The 20,506-nt window shown below is 41.3% G+C and overlaps 2 protein-coding genes across 8 annotated transcripts in view; one reads left to right on the plus strand and one right to left on the minus strand.

The window, feature by feature from the left end:
- Positions 1-4,581, minus strand: part of LOC109030563 (cGMP-dependent protein kinase, isozyme 1) — a 113,471-nt gene extending 108,890 nt beyond the window's left edge. The window contains exon 1 of the mRNA XM_019041586.2: positions 4,146-4,581. The gene's annotated coding sequence lies outside the window, so the exon portion shown is untranslated. The remainder of the gene's footprint in view (positions 1-4,145) is intronic.
- LOC109030562 (uncharacterized) overlaps positions 1-20,506 on the plus strand; it is a 106,449-nt gene that overhangs the window by 77,762 nt on the left and 8,181 nt on the right. For 6 of the 7 annotated variants that reach the window (XM_019041578.2, XM_072298482.1, XM_072298479.1 and 3 more), the window contains 4 exons: positions 943-1,034; positions 1,607-1,766; positions 3,095-3,273; positions 18,373-18,700. In XM_019041578.2, coding sequence (XP_018897123.2) covers positions 943-1,034; positions 1,607-1,766; positions 3,095-3,273; positions 18,373-18,700 — 759 coding nt within the window. The remainder of the gene's footprint in view (positions 1-942; positions 1,035-1,606; positions 1,767-3,094; positions 3,274-18,372; positions 18,701-20,506) is intronic. The other variant, XM_072298478.1, reaches the window with a different exon arrangement.

A 20,506-nucleotide genomic window follows, 5' to 3' on the forward strand; every position in this document is an offset into this window, starting at 1 on the left:
GATGCGTTTTTCCAGTTAGTAACTATTGCTTCACCTAAGTATAAATATCCTTTTTACCTCAGAAAAAGGACACAGAATCTATAAATTGATGGTGTAAGTTGATAAATACGTTTACCGATTTTATGACACTGCAGTTTCCTGACCACTTTTGATTTCAATGGAAAACCAAAGGGCACTATTTATTGGAATTTGTAATGTTTTCCATTATCCTGTTCAGAAAATTCTGTGAAAATGTATTTGTTCGAAAATTAAGCTGAAGCGGAGATTTTAAAACATCTTTTTTGAATGACGTGTTCACGAATTTCTCTATCGATTTTTTTCAACCTTTGTCACGTGTTACTTTCATTTGCAGTAAAATAGGTGATAATTGACTCTTTTGCGTGAGTCAAGTTGTATAAATTCTCTTTCGAGGCCCATTTTCTCTCCTCCGTATATACCCAATTACCCATCCATGGAATAGAGGCCTCAGCGCCAAAAAATTCAACATAGTTTAAGTACCGGCACCACTGCTAAAAGATATCAGGGCACTTTGGGCACAAACATAGCTCAAAAATGTCTACCTGTAGTATTGCTAAAACGGTTTCAGGTTTGCAGCTAGGAAATATAGTTTCATGTGGTTTGTATCTAAAGAAGTAAAAAGACAGCATGATAGATAAAAAAGTATTCTTTAAATTATCTAACAGTCACATATGTACGTAAACTTTTTTTGAGTTCACTCAAGTTGAAGGGTTTTCCCAGAAAAAAGTATTAAGTGGCTCAATGTAGTATAAAGTTGATAATGTGTACCAACCATTAATCCAAAGTAGAGTACCAAGTAGACTGACATACTATACTACCTAATAAATGAACATATTTTACAGATTATTAAAATAGGTAGCATTATTACTGTAAGAAAGTTCTATTAATTATTATTACCATATTATATTTCATTTTCATTTTTAGCTGGAGCGGAGCATGACGGATCTGTTAATGGGTATCAAAACTACTACTCAACGCAGAATGAAAACATAGAGCCTAATTATTCAAATCGTCAGGTACTTGTGATTTTAAACGAAATAATTGAGTTAATTTTCCTCGTTTAACCACTGTAGCATTCATTAAAATATGAGAATACAAAATATCTGGATCCTTATTGTGAGTTGCGTGAGCGAAACAAATAAAAACAAAAACAAGAAACCAAAAAAACTAACTGAACAAATAAATTGCCTCTATTTCTCAAACCACCTGACAGTTCAGACAGTTTTTTGATCCAATATGATGTCTGTTACTGTAAAACTTTTCCATTTTTGGGTTAAAATGCTTTTAAAATTTAAAATTAAAACAAGATGGTCATGCTTCAGATCAAGCTACATCTGGCTTGGTTATCATATATTTAGAAGGCGCCAGTGCCAGTGGCGTGGCGTGCTTTGCGCTATATCGATTGTTATGCCATTAAAACCTATGGAAAAGGATCGATAAACAGGGTGTTCGCATGCAGCGAACTCCTTAGCAATCGATTCTTTACCATAGGTTTAAATGGCATAACAATCGAAATATCGCAATTCACGCCACGCCTCTGGAAGGCGCTCGTGACTGCTTCGATTAATTTTGAAAAAACTGTTTTCAGCAGAAGCCGATTTTGAATCTTGTGATGGACCCGCGCGGAAAGGTACGAGACTTGGAGACTTTGAAACGGGAGGGCTACGAGGTTGACCATGGTTCGCCACCGCCGCTCAGTCCTCAAACCTTTGACCTTGTCTCACATCTCAATGCTCCTACAGGAAAAGGTATGCTCCAATTCCCTTAATTATATCTTAAGGTACGATCAATTTCATGTTGGGCAAATCTAGATTCCAGTCGGTAAGAAAAAAAAAAAAAAAAAAACGAGCTCTACCGAGAGAACTTTTCAGAGGATAGAATAACGTGAGTGAAGACTATTATTTTCTCGTTTTTCAGTGAACTGAAATCCATGATAAATTAGAGAGTAGATGCTTGTTTTGGTTATTAAATATATAATTTGATTTTGAGTCAATAGCAAGCGAATTTAAATGCATCGGTGTTAAAGGGGGCTTTAGAGGCAGCCATACGTCGTCCAAGGGTGCAAAAATGTTTACAAACCAATGACCAATAGGTCGTTCGCGAACTGCTTAGGCAGAGGACAAATTGCGTAGGCTACCTTGAGTAATGGATAGTATGAAATGATGGTATTTCATTTTGATCAAGATGCTCTTCATTTTTGCGTACGTACTCTGAAGTTGTATACGCGCGCTGTCCCAGGCATTCTATCGCGTGCTCGCAGCTCGGGCACACGGTGCAATGCTTGAAGTATTTCTAGAGTTTCGCAGGCGCTTCCCTCAATTGTTTCGTTCGACCGCGTTTAGCAGAAAAGAACCAAGCCACTTCAGCTATTGCCGAATTAAACTAGGCACTTTAATTTCTTACAAGAGAACGTTTGTGCGGATTTCTTGGAAAATTATAAAGGATTTGCTTCGTGCTATGCAAAAAATTCACTGAAATTTGCACAAAAATCCTCGCAACCGTTTTCATGTAAAAAATTAAATTGCCGGATTAAATTTGGCAATAGCTGATGTGGCTTGGTCCCTTTTCTGCTTCCAATTATGAAGCAGCAAAACTTTCTTGTACATCCACGACAGTAAAAAAGAGCTTGGTCTCTTTTCGGCTGACTCAGAGACTTTAACGCAGAGTAGAAAAGTTTGACGGGGAGAAACACACGATACTGCTTTTTTGACTCCCAAGAAAATAAAATTGCATGTCCACACAATGAAGGAGACCACAGTGTTTCATATCATTCCAGCTTTTTGATTCGTCAAACTCAACTCTTAGTTCGTATAACTGTAATTATGAGGTTGAAAGAACTGATGAAAGAAGTTTGGTTACATTAACTGTGCGTTCGATTACGCGAATTGAAAAATGGGTTTTATTCCAAAAAGTGAACGCTGAATGCACTGATTTTTTAAACCTTATGTCAAAGGTGCTGAAATTGGGGGGTGATTTTTGCCGATTTCAATTCTTGTTTTCGTTTTGTATGTATCCATGTATGAAACCTCTTGTGCCTACTAGGATTTTCCTTTAAATGTTGTGGTTCGGATTACAGGAGCGGAAATGTTTGCGAAACGGCGTAAAAAATGTGAGCAGTTTATAGTGGATGAGAACAATGTGAAAAATAGCAACCAGTTCCAACAACGTACTCCCACAACACCCCAACCCCCGCCAACCTACCTCCATGATTCCCATGTTCGTACTGAGAACATTCATCGCATGAATGAAATTCAGGTAACATCACCTGCTATAATCATTTTGAACTATAAAAATATTAATTTGACGTTCCAAACAGGCTAACTTGTATTTTAAGATCAGTTTCATACGAGTAATGTCTTCTTTTTTCATGTAGCATGAAGCGGACGGAAAGCACAGGGAAAAGAATGCATTTTACGTTCGCAGAATTGTTGAAAGATCGTAACATACTCATTAATAAAATATACTAAAAAATCGTTTGGAGATTCGAGGTCGCGTTTTTAAGAGGGTCTAAAGTATGGAGAACTTGCAGACAGCCAGTTATGGGATGAAGCGTAGCAACAACATAATAACAGTGGAATTAACCCATCAAAAGGATTACGAAAAGCAGAGAACCCTCTGACAGATAAGTCCGATGGAGCCCACATTCAGTTAGTTAACAATCTAAATGACTCCAAGGTTATAATCATCGAGATGAAATACTCCCGTCTGATTTTTTTGGACCTATTTTTGACCGACAAACACGGACTGTTCCAGTGGTATCGGCCAAAAGTGTTAAGGATGAACAAGCTAAATAAATGAAACCTCGAGACCACATGGCTGTAAGATTTGAGTGGTGGTTCGATTGGGTGGTTAGTGGTTGTGGCTACTAGATTGAAATACGCATGCTCCCGGGAATCTAGTAGCCGGCATTACCTATCGATCATTGACAGTGTTAATCATGCGTCGAGTTGATCTAATAAGCGCATGGTAAGCACCGTCAGGAACTAAACTATGACGACTAGATTATCTGTAAATGATACATCGCTAGACAGTCAAGAAGCCTCTTACATTCTTTTTTTTTTTTTTCATATGATTGAATCGGTCATCTTATTTAGATTGTATCCACGAAGACATGATGAAATACTCACCTCAAACAAACGATGATCGGCGCTGAGATTCCAAAATCCAATGGAGCACACAAAAAATTCACAGATTCAACAACGTTAATTTATTCAAAAATTAAAACAGAAAAATGTTAAAACGGCACATAAAAAAAAGAACACGAGCAAATGACGCAATCGGGTCTCGGTGATCGCTGAGGACCGAAAACGGGCTCGGAAAGCCCCTCGTTTCTCGAAAATAAACGGCGAATAAATCACGAGGCACAGGGAGTCCGCGCGGGTCCCGAAAAAATCAACAGGTGGGCAGAGTCGGAGAAATAAGAGAGTGCGGGGCCAAAACTAACGGCCCACTACATATTTGACCAGCGAAAACTGCCGGCGCGACTGCGACTGCGACTGCGCGAGAGGACGTGGAGACGCACGACAGCGCAGGCGCAGACCTCACGGGACACTGACGCGAACAGGACGCGCACCGAATGCCGACCAGCCGCGATGAGCTCGCGCCCGCGCAGCGCGGAACAACTCAAACAGTCGAAAAGACTGATTCGGCGCCGAGTTGCCGATTCTCCCATCTGAAAGACTGATTTTTGCCTACCTCGATCATTGGTGCTTTTCCTCCGTTTTAGGACGATTAAAAATATAAAAAATAAAATAAAATGCAGTGGCGGCATATGTATGGGTGAGGAATGGGCCCTCCTCCTCCAAAGTCCTGAAAATTTGTTTTCCTTCTTAAGAAAATGCGATATTTTGCCGCGATGCCGTGATTTTTGCCGACACATCGATTGCCCTCCCCCATATCGGTAGACCCCTACGGATCCTAATGGATCGTATTCAATACATCAAACAGGTTGAGACTGTTTCGGTATCGACTGGTTCAACATGTACACGTAGCCTCAAAAGTCAGTTGAGTAATTTGAAGGAACGGGGTTTTTATGATTGATTTTTGATACTGATGAGTATAAAATAACAATCAAAAGTGAAATTGATAAGAATTTTCGAATTTTCTGCTTTTTCCAGTCTAAATCCTAAAATTTTTGTTTGAGGTTATTGTCTATTGTTTTGAACCAAACGATACATCGAACCACTGTCGAATACGATCTATACCTCCAATGGATCGTATCGATAGTGGTTCGATGTACCGTTCGGCTCAAGCAATAGAACAATAACCTCAAACGAAAATTTTAGGATTTAAGTAGGAAAAGCTGAAAATTACAGGTACTCTACTGAACATGAGAATACTTCTACCCATTTCACTTTTCATCGCCGTTTTATACCAATAAGAATCAAAAATCTATCACGAGAAACCCGTTCCCTCAGTTTACTCAATTGACTTTTGAGCCTGTTTACATGCTGAACCAATCGATATCGATACAATCTCATCTGTTTGATGTATTTGGAAGAAAAGCTCTTGAGAACGTGAGTTTCCATGGAAACGGCAACGGGGGCCTCGGATTGGGACATATGTTATGCGGCGTCGCGGCGCTGAGCGGAGGGGGCGTGCGCGGTGCGCCGCGCGGATGGCTCGTGGCTCCCCGAGCTCGCTCTGCGGTTCCTCGCCGCGAAACCCCGCAACCGGTAACTGGTAAGGACGAAATAATAATTAGTCGCGTTCGTGAGTGTGTGTGCCGGCCCCGTCCGAGCACTCACACATGCTCGCGCCAACCCGCGCCGGACCCGCTACCCGAGTCAAAACTGACCGCAAACGCCATGCCGCGCTGTTGTCGGACTCCCTCACTAATCTCTCGTCCTATCGAAGCACTGAAAAGAAAAGTCCAGCCGTGGAAGCCGTAAAAACGGGCTATTCTGCCGTGCCAAGGAATAACGCCGTATGAACATTCGAGGGTTGCGAAATTCCACCCGATAAAACATGTATTTTTGACAACTTTCATGATTATTTTTCCTTAAAATTTTCAGATATTTTAGATTAAATTGCGTACAAAATTGTCTGAAAATTTGGGAAAATAATTTTGGCGCGTATACGTAGTATACCGCCTTTGCGATCGTTTCGAACCCTGCTCGATACAATAACCGAGTCCCTTAGTTCCTTACCGAAAAGTGACTACCGCGAACTTCTGAGATTTTCCAAAGCGTGTAAAAAGTTTATTTATCCGTCAATAATTATGATTTAAAGTTGTTTCTCATTCTGGGGCTCTCTAGTTTATGTGCAGTGAATACCAAGAGTCTACGTTACTTGGTTTTCTTAAAAAAAGCCTAAGAGTACGACGCGCTGATTTAAAATATGCATATATAAGCAGAATCAAGCGAACTGATTCGAGGATGGCTGAGCAGGTCGGCACTCTCGGAATGAGAATTTAACTCCTCCGTTTTGTTCAAAACGTTGCTTTGACAGATCTCCACACCTCTGTTATACTTTTCAAAAGTTGGTACCCGTGCTCTGATAGTGCTGTTCATCTGACAACAATGTCAGTGTCAGCTGATAATAATATTTTTATCATATGAGGTTAATAAAAAGTTTTCAGTCAGTCTTTGACATCCTGAATAATTGTCTTGGTATTTATTTACTAATTTTACAGAATTATATTTTATTTCTTATTAAAACTAAGAAATACAGTGCAATCTGTGTAAGTGCAATCTGTGATGAGCCTCGAGACTCATTAGACCATTAGCTAAACGTGGCTCATACAGGAATCCACTTACCCCTCTCTTCCCCACGCTCCTGATCACTGCGTCGGCGTCTCGACGAACAATAGCTAATGACGGTCGCCAAGCTAGGCCGGGATCCTCAGCCCCTCGCCCAATTACTTACGCTTCATTAACCATTTCACCGTCACGCTAGGATTCGCCCAATTTTCAAAAAAAATTGTTTCGCGAGTTTTTAGCAATTTTTTCCTTACTCTCCGTTGAAACACGAATTAAAAGAGGTCTCATTCATAAAAATCGGCCAAATAGAAGAGAAGTTACAGTATTCGAAATCCGAAGAAATCAACAAAACTTCTCCAAACAAAAAATAAAATGAAGGGGGAAAAAAAGAAATGTATAAATTACAATTTAATATGATTGACCTCAGAATGTGACAAGCAATTCAATTATAAAAAGGAGAAAAAATTGAGTGAAATTACAAAAAATTAGCCTCTTGCAAGGGACTTCCTTGTATGAGTTTTGACCTGAAGACAAGTAAATCCCGTTACATTATTAAAACGAAATTGACTCCATAGTTTAATGCCTTAGTTTCTTGAATACGATTATTTTAAGCTCTCGAAAATTTATACCAGCAATTTTACCCATGGGGTGATTTCCTGAGAGCTGATAATATCACGAATTTCTCATAGAGCCCTTCAAAAATGGCTTGCTTTTTGGGCAGCCGATTCGGCCATCAAACCGGGGTTTAAATGGAAGCTGATAATAACACAAAGCTCTGAGAAAAATTTTGAGATGAGTATAGGAACGGTTTGTAAATTACGAGGAGAGGCGGGCATTCTGTTCAGCATATCGATACATAAGTATTTTCACACGTAGAATTTAATTTTCACGTCAGGGAGTCGACATATTTTGATTTTTTCGATTTTATACGGAAAATGTATGGTTTTTCGGGATTGAAATTACTTACAATTGTTTCATGAAAAATGAATGCACCCAAAATGACTATAGCATTTTGACTTTCACATACGTGCACTCACTAAATCGATTGGTAAATTCAAAGAGTGGGTACATCGACCTGGTACATCAAGTTTCTGCAATTTTTCACGGCAAATCGGTAGATTTTCGGGATGTGGATTGCTTACTTTCAATTCATGAATGAATAAAGCATGGACATGGTTAAGCTTCTTTGCATGAAAAGACGTTTAAAATAAAAAAATCAAGACATATTTAATACAATTGCATTTATATCGAGTAAATCTGTTTTCAATAATATAACGGGATTTATAATACCGGTGATTTGGGTATTTTAGCCCCAAAATACCTTTAAATCGACTTTATCTTCTAGGAGTTCGACAGAATTTTTCCTTTCTTCGCTTAAATTTTTCCATAGCACTTTTCTTCAAGAATCTGATAAGATTTTGCTTGAGGCAGATCAAAAAACTTAAATTTTTTCGAATAGCTTTCTAGATTCACAATACACGGTCTCGTCAAGGTGCGTCGTTGACCTTGCACTGTTGGATCGTAAATTCTCTTGTTGTGCTGCTTGCCTTTTTTGAAATCTCTGTAAATGAAAACTAAAGGGGTTGATATGTGCGAGTTAATGACGCGCCTTATCAACACATTGTGTTGGAGTTCACTGCTTGTTTCACAATGTTCTCAGTAAATTCGGTTTTAAACGGAGAAAACTTGGCAATACGTTAGAAGGCATACGGCGTTTTTCCTTAGCACGGCAGTACATAGGCATACCGTCCACGTTCCGGGCCCAGAGGCCGAAGTTCTGGGCGCAGTACCCGGAGCAGTCGAAGCTTTCGGCCTCTGAGTCCGGAACGGACGATATGTCTATACAGCTCATAACTTTTTTCCCAGTGAGGCAACAGTAACTATGGAGTGAGCCGGACTTGTCGGTAATTTTGGGGTTAGGTCATTGAGCATTCAGGCAGAGACAAGGGACCCTCCTGTCGTCCACTGGCCTTTTGGCGACGGGTGGAAGCTTTTACTTTCGAAGATTCAGCACTTTCTTATGAACAATTCTAAGGGAGTATGCAACTTCCTTACATACAAGATGGATGACGAGCTTCCGGTGACGTCATGAGCCGGAAAAGTTTCCAAAAATTCGGCTTGTTTACGAAGCAAAACTCCCAGCACGTTGTCAACTATCCACCCAGTAGGTGGGACAACATAGTTGAATGTTGAAGTCCCAAAAGTAAAAGCTTACCACCATTGCCAAGATGCCAGTGGGGGGAGGGGGTTTCTTGTCTTTGGTGCGAACATGTCGATAATTTTGAGATTCATGTTGTACTGCGAGAGAGCTGCACTTAATGTTTGAACTTACTGCTGCCGTGCTGTGCTGAGGAAAAACGCCGTGTAGGTATTTAAATCTCCAGTCTGGGCATCCTAGACTTCAATGGCTCATGGTTGTATCTTAGAAATGCGACGGAAGATTGCAATTAAAATAGCCCTCATACACGCTGGCCTTTTCGATTTCCGTTAACATATTTGCAGTCATGAATGCGCTCAAGTGCGCTTCAGCTAGAATTGTATTAAGCAAATGGGTGGTTTTTATAGGAGGATTATTATTAAACAAGTGGTTAGAAATGGAAACAAAATAATATGAACTATGCAAAACGATTATTCAAATAAAGGAACTTGGCTGTTTTGAAAACGCCTTCAAATGCAGCGTGATACCTAACGCATTCCGGAGGGTTCAAATAGTTGTATCATTGCGCCATAAGAATGTGACGGAAGATTACAATTGAAATATCCTCCGTGCACGCTGGGCGAGTCGATTTCCTTTGACATTTTCGCAGTGGTGAATGCATAGCTGAAGTGCGCTTCAGCTAGAATTGTATTTAGCAAATGGGTGGATTTTATAGGAGGATTATAACTAAACAAGTGGTTAGAAATGGAAACAAAATAATATGAACTATGCAAAACGATTATTCCGATAACGGAACTTGGCTGTTTTGAAAACGCCCTCAAATGCGGCGTGATACCCCACGCATTCCGGAGAGTTCAAATAGTTGTATCATTGCGCCGTAAGAATGTAACGAAAGATTTAAATGGAAATAGCCTCCATGCACGCTGGGCTTGTCGATTTCCTCTGAAATTTTTGCACTGGTGAATGCATAGCTGAGGTGCGCTCCAGCTAGAATTGTATTTAGCAAATGGGTGGTTTTTCTACGAGGATTTAAAATAGACGAGTGGTACGGAATATAACAAAAGAATATGAACTGTGCAAAACGATAATCCGGGTATCGGAACTTGGCGGATTTGAAAACGCCTTCAAATGTGGCGAGATACCTCACGCATTCCGGAGAGTTCAAATAGTTGTATCATTGCGCCTTAGAAATGCGACGGAAGATTACAATTGAAATATCCTCCGTGCACGCTGGGCGAGTCGATTTCCTTTGACATTTTCGCAGTGGTGAATGCATAGCTGAAGTGCGCTTCAGCTAGAATTGTATTAAGCAAATGGGTGGTTTTTATAGGAGGATTATTATTAAACAAGTGGTTAGAAATGGAAACAAAATAATATGAACTATGCAAAACGATTATTCAAATAAAGGAACTTGGCTGTTTTGAAAACGCCTTCAAATGCAGCGTGATACCTAACGCATTCCGGAGGGTTCAAATAGTTGTATCATTGCGCCATAAGAATGTGACGGAAGATTACAATTGAAATATCCTCCGTGCACGCTGGGCGAGTCGATTTCCTTTGACATTTTCGCAGTGGTGAATGCATAGCTGAAGTGCGCTTCAGCTAGAATTGTATTTAGCAAATGGGTGGATTTTATAGGAGGATTATAACTAAACAAGTGGTTAGAAATGGAAACAAAATAATATGAACTATGCAAAACGATTATTCCGATAACGGAACTTGGCTGTTTTGAAAACGCCCTCAAATGCGGCGTGATACCCCACGCATTCCGGAGAGTTCAAATAGTTGTATCATTGCGCCGTAAGAATGTAACGAAAGATTTAAATGGAAATAGCCTCCATGCACGCTGGGCTTGTCGATTTCCTCTGAAATTTTTGCACTGGTGAATGCATAGCTGAGGTGCGCTCCAGCTAGAATTGTATTTAGCAAATGGGTGGTTTTTCTACGAGGATTTAAAATAGACGAGTGGTACGGAATATAACAAAAGAATATGAACTGTGCAAAACGATAATCCGGGTATCGGAACTTGGCGGATTTGAAAACGCCTTCAAATGTGGCGAGATACCTCACGCATTCCGGAGAGTTCAAATAGTTGTATCATTGCGCCTTAGAAATGCGACGGAAGATTGCAATTGAAATAGCCCTCATGCACGGATTTCTGAAGAAACCTTTAACATAAACTTTTAAAAAAGACAGTGAATGAGTTCCTAGCGGGATTCAACAAGGAATCTTTGGAAATAGAGCCTTGCAAGGAATTGCACCTATCATTTCTAACTACAAAAAATAGAAGATACAAAAGAAATTATTCTATAACGTTTACTAACGTTGAGTAGCTTCTTTGCAAAACCCTTAGTATTGCGTTTCTTGTGCATTTTGTATTTGCTCAAATTGTCATCCAAATTATTGAAGGCAAACTCGACGGCTGAGAAACACGCATTAAAATGAGTTATCGACAGACGTGTGTCCCTTGCCGGGACTGAGCCTAAGTAGCAAAACTACTGCATACAACTATTCGTGCTCTAAAGCCGCTCAAATTGCCATCTCGATTGTTGAAGGCGAACTTTTTTTAGGGTAGCGTGGACACGGAAAAGTCGGGTTCTTGAAACCGGCGCTAACCTCAATCCATGTGAGTGAGGAGAATTGATCTTTCAGAGACTTTTGAAAGTGGCTTCACTTTTAAACACTTTTTAAAGTGTTCTTAGACATTTTGAAAACCGTTAAAAACCTCAAGGTTTAAGTGAGAAGAGTGATACAATTATTCAAAATTTACTATGAGAGCGAGTCTCTTCAGTTGGCGTGACTTTCTCGCGTCATCATTGGACATTTCATCCATTACCTTCACAGTTTGCCAATCGGCGGCTTCAGAGAGCACTGAGTTAGCGCGGCACAACCGCAGGAGGGCCATGACATGAGCCGGGTAACAATCGGTGGATTTGTCACGCTATGCGGCATAGTTCCACAGAGGAGATGCCTTCACACCTACATTCTGAATGCACACTCTCGACTGTGTAGATATGTAATACACTTTTTTGCCGAGTAAAAAATGTCACGATTTAAAGAATACATGTAGAAGATTAGTGTTACTCTGTTGGGCGTTTTTTCGTTCAAAAATTTCGACATTTTTGCATAAATTTAACATTTCAAAATTGTAAATTTGTACAATTTGTAAGAAAATTTGATGAATTGACCCCCTCCTGTATGAGTAAATCTTGATGTTACCACCCCCTACCCAAAATTCTGGCTATGCTACTAAATGCAATCCAAAATAGGTCTGGACTGTTGGTTAGATGAAGGGATTTTTACAACGGAGACAGGTATCTTTTCGATGTTGAAAAGGTTGGTCTTCTATTATTACATGCACATAAGCAGCTTTTACAGCGCTCTTTGGCGCTCTGCGACATTCAGCCGCCAAAGTACCTCATTCTCCCAAATTATCATATTCTAATTATTCACATTTCTATTTATCGCAACCATTCTCTGGCTCAAATTAGCTTTGGCGGGGAGGATGAAACAATTTCCCAGAAAGCCACCTCTCCACCTTTTAATTACACACCAGCTAAGAAAAAAAAGCAAAGAAACATTTCGTAACATCGAGAAAAAATCGCACGAAGCGAATACGTGGGAAGGCCGAGCTCCGCAGCGTATAATAGCATAATTTAAGTCGAGGCCTTCCTTACCTCGTCTGGATTTTGGGCTAATTATATCGGCTGACAAAGCGCGGGCTCTCGAAGCGGCCGAAAATTAATCAAAACTGACCAAATGGACACGCGGTGGCGGTGATCCGAACAAGCCGAAGGTAATTGGGCAGTGGGGCACTGGCACCGGCTGCCAGCCCATTCAAACGGAGGTTGTTGGCGGTGAAAGGGCTCCAAGCGACTTGTTGCGCGGACCGAGAGGGGACGCTCACTGCTCCCCGAGTGTCTCCCACATGGGTGGGCATCTTTATGATCACCTTATTCTAACCTCCGCGGATGTTGCGGGAACAATGGCATCATACAAAACTTTATCGCCAAGAAGTGTGATAGTGGACTACTATACACGGTAAGAAATTGAACATCACAGCTCATGATTCCTCGTCAAAAACACTGAAAAATTAAATTCGGACGTGGAATATCCGTGCCAGCCAGGGTTGCACGGATGAAATGAAAAATATGAAATATGGAAAGTTTCCGTGAAATATTTTATGAAATTTCTAAAAGTTATGGGGAAAAAAAAAGGGAAAATGTGAAACATATTTTCAGGGGCTCGGTATGCAACACGCACTAAAAAGCACGAAAAATTAAAAAAAAAAAACCAAGTCTTCTTCATTTAATTTTGCATTTAATTTTAAAAAATATTGAAAAATTTTTCATATTCGTCTAAAATGTCATGAAATATTTCACATGACATTTCAATATTTTATTTTTCATGAAAAATTGCAACCCTGGTACTAGCGGACTATATCGACATACCGTCCGCGTTCCGGGCTCAGAGACCGAAAGTTTTAAGTGCAGCACCCGGAGCAAGCCAAGCTACGGCTCCAGCACCCGGAACTTTCGGCATCTGGGCCTTAAACGGGCGGTATGTCCATATAACCCGTAACCTCTTTTTTTCAGTGAAGTTACGTGGAATTCGATGGAAAATCAGAAAGTTCAGATTCAGTTCGTATGTGAGAAATTAGCGTTATAGGTGTTTTTCAATTCAAACTTCCCGATCCCCTAAAAAATCTTGCGCTTAGTTCGTCGGAAGTCTGTCGGTGGGGGACATTCATCGATAAGCGTATGGATTGCTATTAAAATGAACGACCGACCCATTGGTGTAATTTTCAGACTGTTGACTGGCCAGTTCGGCGACTGGCTACCCAGTTCACGGGATGAGTAAGAACATCGGCAAATTTGTGAACTGGGCAATGGGGGTGACCAGGTGACCTGTCCAAGGGCGGGACAAAAAAGTTGCCCGGTGTCCGGCCTGGCAGTTTCGCCCAGTGTAACATATTCTTTGAACGTTATCTAATTTTTACCCTGTATGGTAGACAAGTTTTAACTCAACAAAGGATGCTCAACAATTAGAGTCACCCAGACCATGGTAAAACTCTATTTTTTCGAAATTTATTTTTGGTCATATCACACATAGGTTTGGATGTTGGAAGAGTCTATTCGGATTAGATTCGCATCGCTGAAAATTAAATCCATTTTAGTTCACTGCATTAGAGAAATTGAGTTGTTACATTTTTTGTAATTTTGAAAAAACCAACGTAAGAGTTTAAAAATTGCGTTTAGTCCGATGACGCTGAAAAATGATTCTGACACGCGGTGGAACTAAAAACTTGAGTTTTTAAAAGGTCCATTTTTTGGCAATTTCACTTTGAAACAAGTTTTATTTAAAGTTACCAATTTCTCAATTTTTGCAGAAATGTCATTTAGCAGCTTCATCAACTAGATAGTGCGCAATGTCGGTATTTGCTTATTGCAACTGTCGTCACCAGAGCAAGATGCAAATACAAATATGAACAGCAGCAACAATTTTAAAAATTCAGGCGACATTCTACTTCCCATACCCTCTCACTTGACGCCCTTGTTGCCAAAAAGTGGCTTATGAGGAGTTAGTAAAGTTTTGGCAGCTTCATGATTCTCATCACGATTAACTTGTCCCGTTGCCTTCCAGCATACTCAAAGGCTCATTCACGGTATGCAGAACGTTTTTAGATCGCGATTGGGTAGAAATGGGATAACTAAATTTCAATCGCGTGTATTTATAAAGGGTTTATATTTTTCAATGAGAACTTTTAGCTTGTGTCAGAGAGATCAGATGAATAATGTGTACCTACAGATAACGATTTTAAGATAAAATTAAGTGGACGATGGAGCACACGATTATACAGGCCCTCAATTGGCAGTAATTGACACTTACATCAACGTTTGACTCAATTCGGAGAACAGTTAATGAAGCAACCATATGCACAAGTATTATAAAATTTACAGTTACATGCATAAGAGAGCAGCAGACTCAAAGTCGACGAAATGCTCAATTTTTTCAATCTTGACTCGTATACTGGAAAATGTGCTCCTTCCCATTCTTCAATTTGAATTCGTCCAAAAATTACGCCTGCAGTCATCGGGAGAGATGTAGGTGGAGGTGCCTGACAGGTGTTTGACGAAGGAAAGGTGCGGCGGAACGTGTCAAAAACGTAACGCGACCCTGGACGTCAATCCTCCCTCCGTAAACGTAGGCTCTAACCTCCACCCCCTAGAACGTCACGAATTTTATGCCCGTCCCTCAGGTGTGGTATTTGCCTAAATGAAGGAACACCACGCTCTTACCTGCGAGGAAAATATCGCTGATAGAGATGGCGAAATCTTCGAGAGAGTAAAAGCGGCAGCCTGGGTCGACTACTGGCATGATGACAAACGCTCGGCAATCCGCGAGAACGCCGTCTTATCAGATTATCCGACTCGTCAAATGGCATCCGTGGCCCCCTCTTCCCCCTCCCACTCCCACTCCCCCCTCCCCCGTGGGGCGCCGCGACGCGACTGTCCCTTCTCAATTCCGGGACGCCTGCCTGGCCCAGTAGTACTTCGTGTTGGTGAAGTGGAGTCACTGCCCTTCGAGTAGACTGAGTCGTCCAGCGGTTTATGGAAGATATCCCCAAACAGGAAAGGGTGAGCAGCAAATTTTTAACTCTACAGCCTCCCTCCCTCCCTCATCCCTCTCTCGAGCCACCAGCCCCTAGTGAAACCTTCTTAAGTTCCCTTCTCCCTCCAACATAGGTGTAATCCTGCTGTCCTTCAAGTTGCACCCGGAAGTTAGGCGATATTATCCCGGATGGATAGTGGTAGACTTCCTTTCAGCCCTAGCTGTGCCGCCCTTTCACGATTGTTGTATTCCTGCCGCCTGGCAAGTTGCCCCTAGAGGGTAGGCGATAATATGTACATGTGCTTTAACACATTGATCTGCACCGCGAGGTCAGGGGATAGGTGAGAGATTCAACCTCGACGTTCGTCATAACGTCGTCCGTCTGAAGTAAGGGGGTATCCCTATTTCCTTATGAGCCCTGTCCTACATATAACTGAATGCGTTTAAGGGCTCACTTAGAGACAGAGGTATGCCCTTCCGTCAGGAGGACGACGACAATCCGACGAGAGTACTATTCATCACCAGTTGATGAGGCCGATTAAATCGTGGTAGACACTGATGCTGTGAATGACGTCATCCATTTTGTTTTAAGAGGACGCAGAAACTTGGCGTTTTGGATAGAGTTGATCGTTTTTTTTTGCTAATCCAAGAGGCTCAACACATGCCCGGCCCCCTCCGTCTCCCTTTCCTTCGTCGAATTTTTGAGTCCCCTTGGCACTGTCTATATTATTTATTGGCTAGTAATTAATATGATTTGCCCGTGAAAAAGTAGAGAGCTATCGATGCACCGGAATAATATTTTTAAGCAGTACATTAACCTCTGTAATCGAGGCTCTCGGTCTTTAAAAACGGTAAAAGCGTAAATTTAGAGGTTTTTAAAACCAGATTTTATGGTCTTGTGCGGTTGATAGTTCAGAGTATGGTGAATCCGTTGATAGAGTCAAATGCTGTCAAATTGAAAACTTTCAGCTTTGAAATGAGAAAGTTTTAGTTTCCATAGAGAGTCATTGTTCAATCGAGAAAATAAGGATTTTCACATACGATAAGGTGATAAAATTGAAGTACACGAATTTTGTAAAATAATATCTTAACATCTGCCTCTTGTATTTGGTCTGACTGTTACGTGCAATTACGCTAGGGACTGTATGCTAGTATCAGAGGGTGATCACAGTATAATTCTATCGGTTATTTTGAGCAACCTCCAAATATTTCAGGATGTGAAATTCAGTAGCTTTGAAGTAGTATACGTATACACTACGTAGAAAAAAATTGTTAATGAATTATTATGATTTACTCTTTTTTTCGCTCACCTTTACTTCGCTCCTCTGACGTAAGGGCGTATCTCGATTTTCGCATGAGCTCTAGAAAGCATAGATTTATATATGAATCAGGGCTCACGTGAGAATCAAAATACGCCCTTACGTCAGCGGAGCAACGATGACCGAAAGATGACCTCGAACCAGGCCCCGCGTGGCGCATGACGGAGTTGACAGATCTTGTGGGAACTTTTTCATCGTCACGTGAAGTATTCCGACAGTTTTGTAGGCGCTATAAGTTTCACGCCGACGACCGCTGCTGAACGCAGTGTGTTTGACGTAATGCGTGAAGTATTCACGCAGTCTTGTAGGCGCTATGCATTTCACGCTGACCGCACTGTGTTTGGCGCAATGCGTGGAGTATTTATGCATTCTTGTAGGCGCTATCCGTTTCACGCTGACCGCAGTGATCGCTCTGTGTTTGATGCAATGCGTGAAGTATTCCTGCAGTCTTGTGGGCGCTAATATGTGTTATATACCGATTGCCGCACCGAGGGCCTCTCCTTTTCATCTCAAGTCCTCGTCATCATTTCTCTCTCAGTCGCGCCGTTCCTGGCTAAATTGCGTGTTTGGTCTCTCTCTTAATAACTCGATTAATAATTGAAGGTGCTGTCTCTTGTATCACCGAAAGACGACAAAATTAGAAATTACCATACTCTCAGAAAATGAGGGATTTTGTTTGTAATTTTTTTCTAAATCCGATTTTTTTTATACCTACAATTAAAAAAAAATGCAAAATTTGCCGCCTCCTAAATTTGCCGCCATGGGCCGCGGCCCATGTGGCCACCCCCTTAATTCGGTCCTGTTGAAGTTCGAACAAAATAGTCCGAAAAATTCGAAGGAAATCACAATATGCCCAATAAATTGGTTTTTTATTTAGGGAAATATGGCAACGTCTAAAAGCTAATACGACGCTCTTACCTAGCATAGCAGTTTATGTCGGAAACTATCGGCTGCTAATGGTTCAAATCTAAGTGTCTCTTTCCCCGAAATGTCCTCTAGTGTGGAGTTACATACTTGCCTGTTTTACACCTCAGAAACCTGCAACAGTGCGGTGGGTACGATCAAAACCGACGATTTTTTATCGGCAACTGCCACTTCGATAGGTCATACTAGTTGAAAAAACAGTTGTTTTTGCCCACAGAACTACGTTAAAATTCGTGCAGGATCCAAGATGGCGACCGTTAAAGATGGCGGTCAAGCGTTTCTTTGAAGTGGTATATCTCTGTTTCCATCTGTCCGATTTTTATTTTATTTTATTTATTCTGTTATTCATTATTATTTATTTTATCTATTCACGGAAAAAATAGGGTAGTCGACACAACCAGCAGCTAGTTAAAAATGCGCCAGCTACCGTGCGGTAGTTATCGTAACTACCGCACGGTAGGTGGCCAACATTCATGGTTGTCGATGTAACTACCGGGTTAGTAGTGATCTCCATCGAGGTAGTTATCGTAACTACCGCACGGTAGCTGGCGCATTTTTAACCAGCCGCTGGTTGTGTCGACTACCCTATTTTTTCCGTGTTCCCTATTCTATAATGATGACAATACCGTTTTGTTTTCAGGAGCGTTTCAATCAACCAAGGTTAAGACTAATAAAATCGCCATGGGAGTCAGCGCTGGAGACAGGCTCGGTAGAGGCGGCCTTCCAAGAGGTTCGACCCCCCCTCCTCCCCCCGCGAGGATACATAGTGGCGCCCACGCCGCCCACCATGGAGAAGATATTCCGGGCAAAGACACCGACTCATCCGGGCTCGGGCCATGGCGAGAACGTACCCCCGAACGCTCAACAACCCAGAGCCGCTCCTAAGGCGCCCCCCAGCCCCGCCTACAAGAACAAATGCGCCCGGGGATGGAACCCCAACCAGAGGCCGGACGAGCCCCAGAACTTCGGTGAGCCACCCCCTCCTCCATCCTTTTTTTCTTGCATTTAAACATTTTTAGGGAATTCGATCACACACGAGATCACGCAGCACAGTGGACCGAGTCAATTAGATAGGTCGGACTTGAATTTTTGACTAAAACTGGAAGTTTTGATGTTGATTTCGTCACATTTTAAATTACAAGGGGTGCTTCCCGAAGGAAAGTTCATGAGGAAACCAATGGAACAGCTCTTAGAGCCTCAAAGTTTTGTATAAACGAAGTTATAAGCGTTTCAAATTTCCAAATTTTGTCCGACCGCGCCTATTGAGTCGATCCACTGTGCGCCGATCATTACATACACTGATCTTTGTTGTCGGGAGGTACAGACTCACCTTGCGGCCAAAGTATCACAAGTGCCATGCGACGTTACAAAATTTCCGCCGCCGTTTTGGTTTTTTTTTTACGGAGAAATTATTCAACGAAGCTGTCCGAAAATTTCACGGAATTTTATTCGTGCTGCCGGTAAAATTCAGTCAAATTTTCAAACAGATTTTTTGCGCACCTACAGCTTTCTCATTATGTCTCGTTTTTATACAATTAAGATGAATTTTGCTGTTTTAGCAATTTCAGTGATTTTATCTAAAAGAGTTAAGACGAATTTTGAAGGAAACTCAATTTCGAAAATTTTACACTTACTGCTCTCTTTGCCGTCACGGCAGAACATCAGTATGATGTTATTTCAAAGCCGTTGTCACACGGCGCAGTCCGCCTGCGCAATCTGTGCGAGTGGGCGTGCGCTTAAAATCGAAAATCGGCAGTGAGCCACCATCGAGAAAAAACGGAGGAAGGGACCGATTTTTCATTTGTGTCGCTCTGCGTCACAAACCCTGACCCCTCGCGCAGACCTTCCGCTTCTGTACCCACCCTCTACCGCTCTACTGTTGGCTTCACCCTTCCACTTCATACAGATGGCCCCAAAAGTAAAATGGCCTTGCACCTTCTTTTTTTTTCAATGGGAGAACTGGCGATTCTCTGTCATCTCCGTGACTCTCATTCGAACTGTGCGTGTGACAACAGCTTATTGCGTTAGTTAAGTTTTACCGTTGTTGTAAAATGAAAAATAACGTATTTTGAACCAGGCTACTACTGACTCTCCCGTGTTCGGACTTTGGTGTCAAACTTTTTTCTTACCCTAATTACGTTTCGCATTCAAGTACTGCTTTTCTTCCGTTGTGCTTTCAAGCTTCTGTAAGTTAGTGAAATATACTTTAAAGGCGTACTTCAAATTATCCTTCAAAAAACCCCCAACAAACTGAAAATACTATTTTTTCATTTTCAATAAAGCCATATGGACTCTTCGCAATTTTTTTACTTACAGTCTTATGGTGTTCTCATTATCTCCATAGATGACGAGAGATTTTGGCAAAACTCCCTTTAGAACCTGGCTGGGTTATATCATTTGGTGAAATGCTTTCAGTGTTATTTCGATATAAAGTTTCAAATAATTAGTTGCATTTCTGACAATCGGGATGATTAAAAATTGGTTCCATTTTGAAGGATGACTATGAATACAGCCTCGTAGTGCTTTCGCTTCATAGCTTGATTTTATAAATACGGCGCTTGTGACTGAGCTTCGCATTTTGTATTTTGAAGTTAGTTTTTGTAAGTAGAGCAAGTTTTGGAAAGCTGATTTTCAAACGCCTATCGCGCGATTAATTGATTCCATCTGTTCTATGACATGAATGCTTTTTTGTAGGTAAATCTGATCTTGAAAAAAGAGCCTCGGATTCTGAAGCCGAGTCTGATACCTAAAGTCAAGTTGCCCGGAGGGGTTGC

The sequence above is a fragment of the Bemisia tabaci genome, chromosome 3 (assembly GCF_918797505.1).
Source record: "Bemisia tabaci chromosome 3, PGI_BMITA_v3".
In the NCBI taxonomy this organism is placed as follows: domain Eukaryota; kingdom Metazoa; phylum Arthropoda; class Insecta; order Hemiptera; family Aleyrodidae; genus Bemisia; species Bemisia tabaci.